The sequence below is a fragment of the Brassica oleracea genome, chromosome C7 (assembly GCF_000695525.1).
Source record: "Brassica oleracea var. oleracea cultivar TO1000 chromosome C7, BOL, whole genome shotgun sequence".
NCBI lineage: Eukaryota > Viridiplantae > Streptophyta > Magnoliopsida > Brassicales > Brassicaceae > Brassica > Brassica oleracea.
The window spans coordinates 34,686,436-34,699,236 of record NC_027754.1 but is presented as its reverse complement, the minus strand read 5'-3'; the positions used below and the strand labels follow the sequence as shown (position 1 = coordinate 34,699,236).

General features: G+C 40.6%; 1 protein-coding gene across 2 annotated transcripts; it reads right to left on the bottom strand.

Moving 5' to 3' along the window:
* Positions 1-1,075: 1,075 nt before the first annotated feature.
* LOC106305081 (zinc finger protein GIS-like) lies at positions 1,076-2,092 on the bottom strand. Of its 2 annotated transcripts, none has more exons than XM_013741459.1 (2): positions 1,762-2,092; positions 1,076-1,692 (listed from the first exon to the last, which is right to left on the bottom strand). In XM_013741459.1, the coding sequence occupies exon 2, from the start codon at positions 1,667-1,669 to the stop codon at positions 1,154-1,156; it is 516 nt and encodes a 171-aa protein (XP_013596913.1). In that variant the 5' UTR covers positions 1,670-1,692; positions 1,762-2,092; the 3' UTR covers positions 1,076-1,153. The 2 variants fall into 2 exon arrangements, with proteins under 2 accessions (XP_013596913.1, XP_013596912.1); XM_013741458.1 differs by having other exon boundaries at positions 1,076-1,679; positions 1,762-2,091.
* Positions 2,093-12,801: the final 10,709 nt, after the last annotated feature.

The window sequence follows — 12,801 nt, the reverse complement described above, 5'->3', positions numbered from 1 at the left end:
TTCTTCTTTCATGTACAACATGTTTTTATTTTCAAAATATAAAGTATAAAACGTTTGACCATGTTTATCATAAATTTTGTTCTCTTATATTTTTTGTTTTAATTGATATTTGATTATTTAAATTTTATTAAATTTGGTTTGTGTATAAAATGTTTTTAAAACATACGAAAAAATAAAAAAATTGTGATAGACAAGAAAATTTTAAACTCACTTTATACTTTTTTTTTATTTTTTAAAAATGAAACTCTTTTTTTAATGAAAATTCACATGTATTAAAACGATGGAAGTGACAATGACAAATTATTTTTCGAAAAGCCCACAAAAGCCCGAAAAGCCCTGTAACCCTATAAGGGCCGGGCCGGGCTTTGAATTCTAGGCCCAAATTATTTTCGGGCCGGGCCGGGCCGGGCTCAAATATTTACGGGCTTTGCGGGTTTGGGCCGGACCGGGCCGGGTTTATACTCTTAACAGCGTTTAAGAAACTGCTAAAGCATAAGGCCATGCTTCTTCTTCTTATTTTTTATGTGCAAGTCCGCATATGCTTTTGTAACATGTGTACACTATTTATCAGTCATGTACGAGTCTAGAGTACGAGAGAGACCATGTTCTATATTTACTAACTGTGTTTGTTAATGATCAAACCCTTTTCTTATAATCAAAACCATTTTCTTGTATCTTGATTTCACCACCATGTAATTATCAAGTAAAGGAGACCAAGCATGAGCTTTCTCATTAGATTGGAGTTTGAAGATTTTTGAGTAACCATCATGCGATAGAATCTCAATACTAATTACCAAGAATACTTTCGACTTAATTATAGCTAATAGCTCTCACTAATGAAGATGATTCGTTCTGTTAATTTCTCTATAGAAGCCAGACCAACAAAAGAACATTGATTAACTTGGATATACGTTCATTCAAATGTGAATATTTAAACACTTAAAACTGTCAACATAAAGCAGAGAGTTGGTGTTAAAGTTGAGAATATAACACCAATTCAAAGACGTCGGGAAACAGGGTTTAAAGTTGACGGATCAGGGTCAAGTTTAATAAATTCAGGTTATGATTATGGGTAATCACTAGTCATAACTTTAAATCACTAAAAAGAGAGATTCACATCTTTTCCCACTGGTCTAACAATAAAACGCTAAGGTTACAAATGGAGGGAGAGATCAAGACAATGATCTCTACCGTTCTCACTAGTCACCACGTTATAATTATTATCCAAAATTTGAACACGTTGCGGACCAAAATACCCTCCTATGCTATCTCTGCCTTGGAGGGATGTCGCCAGCACAGCATGAGCACCGTTGGATCTGAAGGTTGGATGGTCGGATTGAGCAGCCGGAAAGCAGCCAACAGAGGCAGATGAAGGGTAGCTTAAGAAGGTCAAGTGGTGCGGAGAAGGAGATGATAAGAATACAGGTAGCGTGTGAAGAAAGTCATTGTTGTTGACTAGATCGTAAGCCCTTTTGGCTCTTCTAGCAGCGGTTCTCTCCTTCTTGTGTGCGTTCTGGTGGCCTCCTAAGGCTTGGGAACTCTGGAACTTTCTAGAACAAAAGAGGCAAGAGAAAACTCTTGATGAAGATGTGTCTTCGTCTGTCTTGCTGGCTTCTTTAGTTTTGTTGATCTCTTCGTCTTCTACTTGATGGTGATGATCATCTTCCATTCTATGGTATCTATACAGAAAGACTAACTTCCAGTGAGTGCCAAAACAGTTTGGAGAGCTAACTCTAAACTAAGAAATGACTATTTATATACCTTGAGTTGAAGACTAAGAGAGAGAATGTGTGTGTTGTGGACTGGAGACGATGAGTTTAAAAAGGCAATGGAGAAGATGTGAAGTAGAGAAGAAGTCAAGTTTAAGATGGTGTTTGAGGAGAGTTGGAAAATGTGAAGAATCTGAATCTGTGAGTGGATTCATTAGTGCTGTTTACTGTCAAGGGTTATGTTCTGTTCTGTTGCAGAGCCAACTTTGAGGGCAGGTTCTATTACCCGTATGGGCTTGAGAACAGAGGAGATAAAAAAGAGTCAGAGATAAAGAGAAAGAGTTAAAGGTCTTGCATGTAGATGAGAAGGAGAATGATTGGTGAGAAAGAAAGAGACTTTTGAATTGGGAAATGGAACTTCTTTTTCTTCTATCTTGAGATTAGAAGATTTTTGTTCTGTTTTGCTTCTAGTTTAAATGGAACTCATATTTGCTATTGGTCTAATCATAAACGTCCTGCTTTGTTAATGCTGACCATGCCTTTAATGAACTTAATACTTCTTCCTTTTAAATGTGTCACTGAGAAAGATACTAACAAACACACATTAAGGACACTTATCTCTTGAACAAAGATTTGGAAAGTGATGCCAAGTTGTGTTAGAAAAAGAAAGGATGCCCCATAACTTGAGAAAGCAAATGGGTAGACATAAAGACTGATAATATGTCCTGACTGGTCGCACCGCCACTTCCCCTTGCAACTTGTCTTCACCTTGGTGGCTACATATCATTCACACAACAAAAAGATATTAACTATTAGGCTTATGTTTATGGATCTGTTGCGGCCCATTTAGCTTTCGTACAGTAGTTTTTCACTGGCTGGGCGTTATATGTTTTGGGCTTAGCTTTAGGGTCTGGCCGGTTGCGGTTACAAGACGTTTACAAATGCTGGTGATTGCGGTTTTAATCGGTACTGAGAGATTTGTACGACTGATTCAACGGTTAAAAATTGTTGCGTTTGGCTAACAACCAAACGCATCAGTAGTTAAATAATAAACTAACAATATTTACATTTTATATAATCATAAAATATTAAAAATCATATTATTATAATAAATATAAATTTTATATTTATAAACTATACTATTAATTTTTTTTTAAAAATTATACGTAATATTTTTGTTTGAAACTTTTATAGCATAAATTAAAATATAATATATATATTTTAGTATTACTGTTATTTTAACTTTATAATTTAATTAAATATTTTATTTTTATATTTATATAGCTTTTTGTAAAAAAAGAAAAAAATTTACCATCCCGCAACCGTACGTAACCGCAAACGCTAGCTGAAATCAACTTTTGAATTTAAAAAGTTCGGCGCGGTCTGAAGCGACTTATAGCGTTTTCAGTAATTGTTTCAAAATGTCAACAATTGCATAAGTTGCGTTTGGGGGTGCTACCGAAGAAACTAGTCATGTCCTTAGTAGTTTGCAAGAAAATCTACTGGTATCGTTAGATGTGAAACAATGTAAAGAGTAAAGACATCGAAGAGGATGTCATACAAGAAAACCCTCAAAAGTATCATGTATTTGCAAGATTGACTTTCAACTAGAAATTTATATATAAGCCACCCGTTCATCTAATTTTTTGACTAAACTGTACGCAAATATATATAACTATGCAATCAACAGAAAATAATATTTTACAATTAGGTAAATACGTAAAAGAAAGAAAAGCACATGATTAGAGTTAAACTATTTTGTATCAAATTTTAGAAGCAACATGTAAATTTTAAAGCGAAAATGTGACAAGGATCTATAAACTCTTCAGTGTTCAGCATCTACAAGTCTACAGATAAAATTTCCACGTCGATCACATTATTGTTTGTTATTTAAAAATAAAACTTCCGAGTAATTATTGAAACACGATGATGGCCCCAACCAAAATTTATATCATTGTAAGTTTGGTCCCAGTCGGGCCTTTTAACACGTTGACAAGTCTAAAGGTAACTTAAATGCTCTCATCTTCTTATCCTTCTCAGTTACTAACACATTTTCAATTAAATAATCGTGGATACACAGAATCATCATCTAGAAGGCTCGTAGCTTGGTGGGTGAGAGACATGACAGTATGTTTTAGTGCGCCACTTGAGCTCACGACACTACCTCAGCAAACGTCACTTTGACGAGCTGATGACATTGTCGTGACAAAAAAAAAGAAGACGAGCTCATGACATTGATTCATGTTTAACGTGTTAAATTCATGAATTTAAACCTACCAACTTTAAATGAAAAGACAACTGTCGGCAAAAAAAAAAAAAAGTAGATGAACACAAAAAAAGTAGATGAAGGACATTTACATGTTAACTCATTCGGATCTGAGATCATTATTCAAGTAAGACGATCTCCAATAACTCATTTTAATTTTTACAATAAAATAGAAAACTTTATAATAGAATTGAGCTATACTACAATGCTACTTTATTTTAAAATGGAAAATAGAACGATGAACCAAAGAAAACAACTTCTCTATATATAGAGTAAACTCATTTTTTACTCTATTATAAAGTAAATATAGAGTACTATTAAATCACTTTTATTTTAGACTTTATTTTAGAGTATAAAATTGAGTGAAAATGGAAATGCCCTAGACTAATTGGTAGTACAACAAATGTTTCGAAAACGCAAGCATCCACACTCGTCCGAATGAATCAATGATTAAAAAATATAATAGACCTAACCAACCGATCTTGCTGAGAAACCGTCCAGATTCATGTGAGACCTCTCCCTTACTAATGGATTCATATATTATATTCAACACTGATTAATAGGTACGTCTCAGTCCAGAAGTTTCACTTCCATGAAACCGTCCAGAAGTTTCACTTCCATGAAAAAAGGAAAAACGGCTACTTTTCTCTCTCTAAAACGGCGACGAAAAGTGCGATTCATCAACAGTGACAACTTTCTCCGCCTCTCACCGGCGTCTCATTAGACGTCGGCTACTCAACCAGTGCTCCGTCCCTCCACCGCCGAGCACAATAAAGAAGAAGAAACCGAAGAAATCTCCGTCGAAATCGCCGGCGAAGTCGCCCCCAAAGGCCCCTTCCAAGGCAGATTCGTTTTCTCCTGAGACGGATCTGGTTCCTGGTGCCGTTGAGACTGTTTTAGATGCCCAATCCGACTCTCCGATCGTCATGGAAGCTCAACAATCTCACGATGCCCCAGATCTGGGCCTGGCCCACTCAGAGATCCCCCCTGTTTGGCTGTGATCGACGCGACTGTGTCGGATCCTCCATCAACCACTCACGTTCCTCCGTCAAATGCATGGAAGTCGAGCACTGATGGTATACCTCAGAGCCCCTCGATGTCGGACAAGGAAGAGAGACCTGCCTCTGTCCCTGCCGGGACTACGCACTCAGACAATGCTGATGCCAAGACTGTGTCTTTGAGCTCGCATTCTGTCCCTGAAACACCTGAGAACCAAGTCTCAGTGGTTCCCAACCCCCTTGAAACGCTAGCCGTTCAGTCTCTCTCTGATGGTGACCAGAACTTGGCTAAGGAGATCTCAGTTGAGGAAGGCAAAAAGGATTCAACCCCTCCTCCGAAGGCTGTGAAACAGAACCCTGCCCCCAAAACTACCCCAGTAAACGATTGGTGCAACCTCGCCAAAGGTCTAGGGAAGAGACTATCTAAAAAAGGAGAAGCCTTTACCCTTCCTTCGGGTGAAGCTTGTATCAAAATACCAAACTCAGTTATTGAAAAGAACATGAAATCGTGGGAACCTTTTGTGCTAGGCCAGTTCTATTCGGATCCACCGTCTCAGGGTACTCTTCATAACATAGTCAACGGGATCTGGAGCAAACACTACCGGGACATCGCTGTTTCCAAGATGTAAGGGTTCGCCTTTCTCTTTCGGATACCAAACGCAGCGACAAGAACCAGGGTTATAAATCAGAGACTTTCGCAGATTGAAGGTCAAATCATGTTCGTTGACAAATAGGAGCCTGGAGTGGTGCCTGCGAAGCCAGAGCTAACTTCAGCACCTATCTGGCTGGAGCTGAGGAAAGTTCCTTTTCAGTTCTTCAACGAGGACGGATTGGAACGCATAGCTGGCCTTGTGGGTGACCCGAAATACCTTCATCCTATGACGAAAAACAAAACAAACCTGGAGGTTGCTAAAGTGTGGACTATCATAGACCCCCGGGTCCCATTACCTGAAGCAGTAAACGTTCAGTTTAAATCCGGTGAAATTAGCAGGGTCTTGGTCTCTAGTCCTTGGATGCCGCCGGTTTGCGCTCTGTGCAAAGAGATTGGGCACGTTACTAAGAGATGTCCGTCTGTGCAGAAAGTTCCTGTGCTTTGCGCTAAATGTAACTCGAAGAATCACAACCTTGAAAACTGCCCGCTGATCCGCAAGCAGGAGCCTAAAGGGAAGAAGACTTGAAGAGGTAAATCCAAGGAAAAGCGGCAGTGGAGGGTAGCTGAGCCGACCACTGATCCCGCAAAATCACCCCCGGTGCCTCAAAAAACAGAGCAGACACATACAGAGATAGGCCATAGTTCTCTATTGGGCACTGCAAAAGATCAAGTTCATGGTGAATCGAGTGCTACTCCATCCTACCTCCAGTCAACGCGTCCAAGAAGTTCTTCTCGCGCCTCAAAATCCTCTAACTCAGACATTCGGCCTGACTCTTCGGATGTTGACACCTTAGATTCAGAGCTAGAGGAAGGTGAACTCACTCGTTTTGAACCAGATTTTCAGCTGGTCAGAAATAAAAAGAAATTTTCAAGTCTGAAGGATAACAAGGGCAGGGGCCCCAAACCCAATTAGTATTATGTCGATGGACATTTTTTGTTGGAATGTATGCGGGCTAAATAAATTTAGTCACCACAGCGGATTAAATAAATGGTGTAGGCGGAACTCTCATCTTTTTGGTGGTATTCTTGAGACTCACGTCAAAGAACCCAAGATGAATAAATTTGTGTCTCAACTGTTTCCGGGTTTGTCTGCAGAAGACAACTACAGCTTCTCGCCACTGAGAAAAATCTGGATGGTATGGCATCCGTCTATTTTGGTTACTGTTCTATCTAAATCCCTCCAGATGATTTTTGCTGAAGTCACCTGGCCTTCCGATGCTCAGACTAAGGTCTTCATCTCTGTTATCTATGCCTCAAATGACCCTGTCTTGCGCTCCTCGTTGTGGAATGAGATCACGGCTACTGAAGCTGGCCACGGCTTGGATAGAAAACCTTGGTTGATTGTCGGTGATTTTAATCAAATCAGAGACCCATCTGAGCACTCCTTGCCGCCTACCCTAAACATGGACAAAAGAATTAGGGAACTGAACCAATGCCTTCTCGATGCAAACTTAGAAGACCTGAACTACAGAGGCACTACTTTCACCTGGTGGAACAAACGAAAGTTAGACCCGCTGGCAAAGAAACTAGACAGATGTCTGGTTAATGATGATTGGTACAACGCCTTCCCGTCCTCGGTGGCTCTCTTTGGTAGCCCAGTCTTCTCTGACCTTGCAGCAATCTCCATCTGTCTCCAACCCGACAGGATAAGAGCGAAAAGACCCTTCAAATTTTTCAACTTTCTTTTAAAAAACTCTGATTTCCTTGTGACGGTTTTTACTAGCTGGTTCTCGTTTAATGTTACAGGATCAGCCATGTTCAGGGTATCCAGAAAGCTCAAACTACTCAAGAACATCATCAGAGAGTTTAGCAAGCATAATTACTCAGGCATAGAGAAAAAAATGGCTCAGGCACATGGAAAATTGATACAAGCCCAAGCTGTGATGCTTCTGGCTCCATCTACCCCTAACGCTGTTTCTGAGTTAAAAGCCTTAGAGGAATGGGAGGAACTTTCGGTTGCAGAAGCTTCTTTCTTCTTCCAGAGATCCAGGATAAACTGGCTCTCTTTTGGAGACGGAAACTCAACTCTGTTCCATCGATATGCTTCGACGAGACAGGCCATGAACCATATACATTTCCTCTTATCAGAGAAAGGGGAGAGGGTTGAAACGCAAGCAGGAGTTCAAAAACTATGTGTCGATTACTTCTCTGATCTTCTTGGCGCCCCTGTTTCTCCCCAAATGTTTGAGCAGAGCGACTTAAACATCCTCTTCGATTTCAAATGCTCACCAGAACAAATCTCAGGGTTCCAAAAGGAGTTCACCGCAGCAGATGTTAGGGAAGCATTCTTCTCACTCCCGAAAAATAAAACGGGAGGGCCAGATGGTTACTCGGCCGAGTTCTTCACTTCAACGTGGCCTATCATTGGCCCGAAGATTACTGAAGCTGTGTTAGAATTCTTTCAATCAGGAAGGCTCCAGAAACAATGGAACACGGCAAATCTGGTTCTCATACCGAAGAAGACGAATGCATCTCTACCATCTGATTTCCGGTCAATCTCTTGTCTAAACACGGTCTACAAAGTTATATCCAAGCTGCTGGCTTCTAGGCTGAAGGAGATTCTTCCTTTGATGATCTCAAAATCACAATCGGCTTTCCTCCCGGGACGCCTGCTTGCAGAGAACGTCCTCCTAGCAACGGACCTTGTCAATGGCTACAACTCACAAACCGTATCCCCGAGAGGTATGCTTAAGGTTGATTTAAGGAAAGCATTTGATAGCATTCGCTGGGACTTCATACTAGCCTCTCTGCGTGCGCTGGCCGTGCCGGAGACCTACATCATGTTTATTGCGGAATGCTTGTCCACCGCCTCCTTCTCAGTCTTGGTAAATGGTGTTGCTGGTGGTTTCTTCACGAGTTCCAAAGGAATCCGGCAGGGGGATCCTCTCTCTCCGTACCTGTTTGTTCTTGCCATGGAATGCTTGTCCCGCTTGCTCCTATCCAGATATGAGGCATGTCACATCGGTTATCATCCTAGAACTGAGGAGCTTAAGATCTCGCACCTCATGTTTGCCGATGATGTTATGATCTTCTTTGACAGAACTAGTAACAGCCTCCATGGCATCTCAGAGTGCCTAGACGACTTCGCTTCGTGGTCAGGTCTTCACATGAACACCACTAAAACTGAGATGTTTACCTCGGCTATTGACCAAACTGAAACCGCTGCCATCACTAGCTACGGTTTCCCCTCTGGTCAACTCCCGATTCGATATCTTGGCATGCCTCTCATGTGTAGGAAGTTGAAAATATCAGAGTACGCCCCGCTAATGACTAAGCTTACTGCTAGCTTCCAGTCATGGTCTGTCAACCTACTATCCTTTGCGGGCAGACTACAACTCCTCAAGACGGTCATCTTTGGCACGGTAAATTTCTGGATGTCCGCTTTCATCCTGCCCAAAGGTTGTATTAAACTCATCGAATCGCTCTGCTCCAAGTTTTTATGGGCTGGAAGCATTGACAAGAGGGCCATTGCAAAGATAGCTTGGACTACAGTTTGCCTCCCCAAAGAGGAAGTTGGTCTTGGGCTTAGGAGTTTTATAACCTGGAATCATGTGCTTTGTCTAAAGTTTATTTGGATTTTATTATCCAAATCACCTTCTTTATGGGCTGATTGGCACTGGAACATCCATCTTAACGAGCATTCCTTCTGGATGATCACGGCGTCAGCCTCGGACTCTTGGATGTGGAAGAAGCTACTTGACTTACGACCGATCGCGCTCCGTTTCATCAGAACGAGACTTGGAAATGGCCGGGAAGCAAGCTTCTGGTACGACGTCTGGACTCCCTTGGGCCAGCTCATCACTCACATTGGTCCCGCGGGACCTAGATGCCTGCGAGTCCGAAAGGAAGCGGTCGTTGCTGACGCAATCAGAGACTCGACCTGGGCCCTTCCTCACCCCAGATCGCAACAGGAAGTCGATTTGCATATCCATCTCACTTCCATAATTTTGCCATTAAATGTTGATGCTGTTGATGAATATGAATGGGTTGCTAGTGATATTTCTCTCCACACTTTCAGGTCTTCAGTAACCTGGGAAACGCTAAGGCCTAGAGAGGAAGTTAAAGATTGGCTGGATGTGGTATGGTTTAAAGGGGCCATCCCCAAGCTCAGCTTCACAATGTGGATAGCGAATTATGATCGACTTCCTACTAGGTCCAGGCTTGCGGCTTGGGGAATGCAAATATCACCTGCGTGTCCGTTCTGCTCCTGTCACGACGAAACCAGGGACCACCTTCTCTTAGCTTGCCGATACAGTCAGGATGTCTGGAGGGAAGTGTTCCACCGTTGTCTATCTCCTACAGCAACGATCACCAACTGGTCGGAATTGCTGTCTTGGATCAGAAGTGCCTCTTCCTGCAGCCTCAACCTCCTCAGGAAGCTAGCAACTCAATCAGTCATATATCACCTTCTGCTCCTGTCACGACGAAACCAGGGACCACCTTCTCTTAGCTTGCCGATACAGTCAGGATGTCTGGAGGGAAGTGTTCCACTGTTGTCTATCTCCTACAGCAACGATCACCAACTGGTCGGAATTGCTGTCTTGGATCAGAAGTGCCTCTTCCTGCAGCCTCAACCTCCTCAGGAAGCTAGCAACTCAATCAGTCATATACCACCTTTGGAAGCAGAGAAACAACCTTGTGCACAACCAGGAATCCATCACGGCCACAACTGTTTTCCGAGGCATTGACAAAGAGATAAAGAACATCATCTCAGCAAGAAGGCTGAGAAAGAGATTTAGACCCCTTATGAGCATGTGGCTGAGATAAGGGACTTAGGATATTCTCAATTATATGTATCATCTTGTTTTATCTTCTTTTTTTGCCAAGATAGTTCAGAACTAAGATATTACCTTGTAAGATCTTTCCTTCATTATATGATATTTACAATTTAGCAAAAAAAAAAAAAAAAGTCTCAGTCCGTAGAATTATTACTAGGAATATAGTAAGAAATGACGAGAAAACACTCTTTACATATCGATGTTTTGCAAATTTATATTCCACTCAAAAGAAATGCAAAGGTATCACTGTTAAGCTCCCGAAAACCTACAATATCAATCTTGACGGTAACATATACAGCCGACAAAAGTTAAACTCCACGGCCGTCACAAATTGGTTTTCGCGGACTTACTCCACAAAACTTTTGCAATCGTGTCGTTATTCTCCGAGCCAAAACAGGAAGCTACTGTACTATCCATGTTTGGTAAGGTAATACACTTGCAATGTCTTATAGTTAGGTTTTGAATGGGAGGTGGAGGAAAAAACGGTTCTTCCATTCAAGTGGATCGCACACACATCAATTGCCATTCATGCAAATTATTTGATTTTGATAAGCGGTTCAATTTAATTAATAAAATAATCAAAACAGTAGTTACGGTTCAAGCAGTCCAAATTTTATAAAGTGATTTTCTTGATCCACTTTACACAGTAGAAAGACAAGGGTTTTGATGTGTATGTGGTGTATCCTTCTACTTCAATTTTAATATGTTTTTTGTTATTATTTTGTTTAATAGAAGTTTGAATATTGTAGAGTTATTATGTTAGACAACTATAAAGCTTAACATTATATACTAGTCTCTTAAAAACAAAAATATTTTAAATTATCTAATTATTTTTACAACAAAATATCACCTAATTTAAAACTATAAATTAATACTTTTTATATTCATAATATACTAATATAACATATATTTACTCATTAAAATTTGGTAAAACTCTCTCGGTATACAAAATATTAATGTTTTCATTTTTTTGTATACAAAGAATTGATGTTTTACCTTTAATTAATGCATTTTGTTTAAAACATAATATATCAATAATAATAAAATTATAAATAAATATTTTGAGTTGAATTATGAAATATACTGGAAATATATTATTTTAACTGAATATAAAAATCATATATATTTTAGACCGCTTGATCTGCTCGTTCTGCTTGATCCGCTTTTGTTCTACTCGATCCACTAGATCCGCTAGATCCGCAACGCTTGATCCGATTTTCCATTCGGAACCTTAAATGTTACTTTTTGCAAAAAAATTGTAGTTTGAAAGATTTGTTTGTTACATTTCCCCTATTTATTGTGTATATTTTATTGTGTATAAATCCAAAATAGTGATGGCTTATTGTCTGTGGTCCTATGTCATCAGTATGATGATTTCTCTGGTGCAAGCGGCAACGCTTGTTGACTAGTGAATACCGCTTCCGATAATGTCTAGATTCATTACGTTAATGTCTGGACGATGGTTTTTTATTTGTTTATTGATGTGGTTACAACTCAGATATTTTAATCATTTAGTTGAAATAATATATATGAGGAATTCTTCATATGACGATGGATCATTAAAATTATATAAATAATGAGTTCTTGGAACTGATCTTATTTTTTGTAATGAAAGGTTGAAATGCCATGCACCACTTGCTGTGCATTATGTCATGTCCCCGATCTTAGATAGGATCGGCCGAACGGGCCATGGTGCGGGGAGACGCACCAGTCAGGTCATTGGACCTTAAGACAAGCGTATCATGGCCCTAAATGAAGGTTAAAGGCATCAGTCAGCTGAGACTTAACGAGGATAGGATGGAAACAAGGTTAAAGGAGTTGAGTGAGTGTTTAGGCAGCTGGACGAGTGTTGGTTTGAGTTCAATCAGCTCGGTTCAGCTGGTATTCAGTTCAATAAGATCTGTTCAGCTCACGGGAGCTGGTGGACTAGCTCACTCAGCTGGGAACAGCTGGAGGTCAGCTCAATCCGGTGAACGGTGAGTGTTCCGGTCCGAACCAGTATGGTCGGGTCCGAACGGTTACGGACCGAGCCGGTGGTCCATGTGTGATGGATGGATCAGGAGTATTGGGGATCGAACCAGGGAGTGAGAAGGCTCAGGTTTCGTTTGAAAAGGAAGGAAAAAGAAGAATAACCGCCATGGACAGTTACTTGGTGGCATTTATGGAAAAACTGTCCTTTTTGGTACCTTTTTGGTAACTGCTCGTCCAGGCAGTTAGGGGGGAGGTTATGACCGAATTCTTCTTCATTTTTCTGGTCTCTGGTCGAAAATATTATTACAGAGAAGATAGAAAACTCAGACAAATTTCCAGAGAGAAAAGAGAGGCAAACCGACGGTTGAACGATCTGATCCGTGGTGGTTCCTGGTTGTTTCCGGTGGAGTTTGTTTGTGAGATCAAG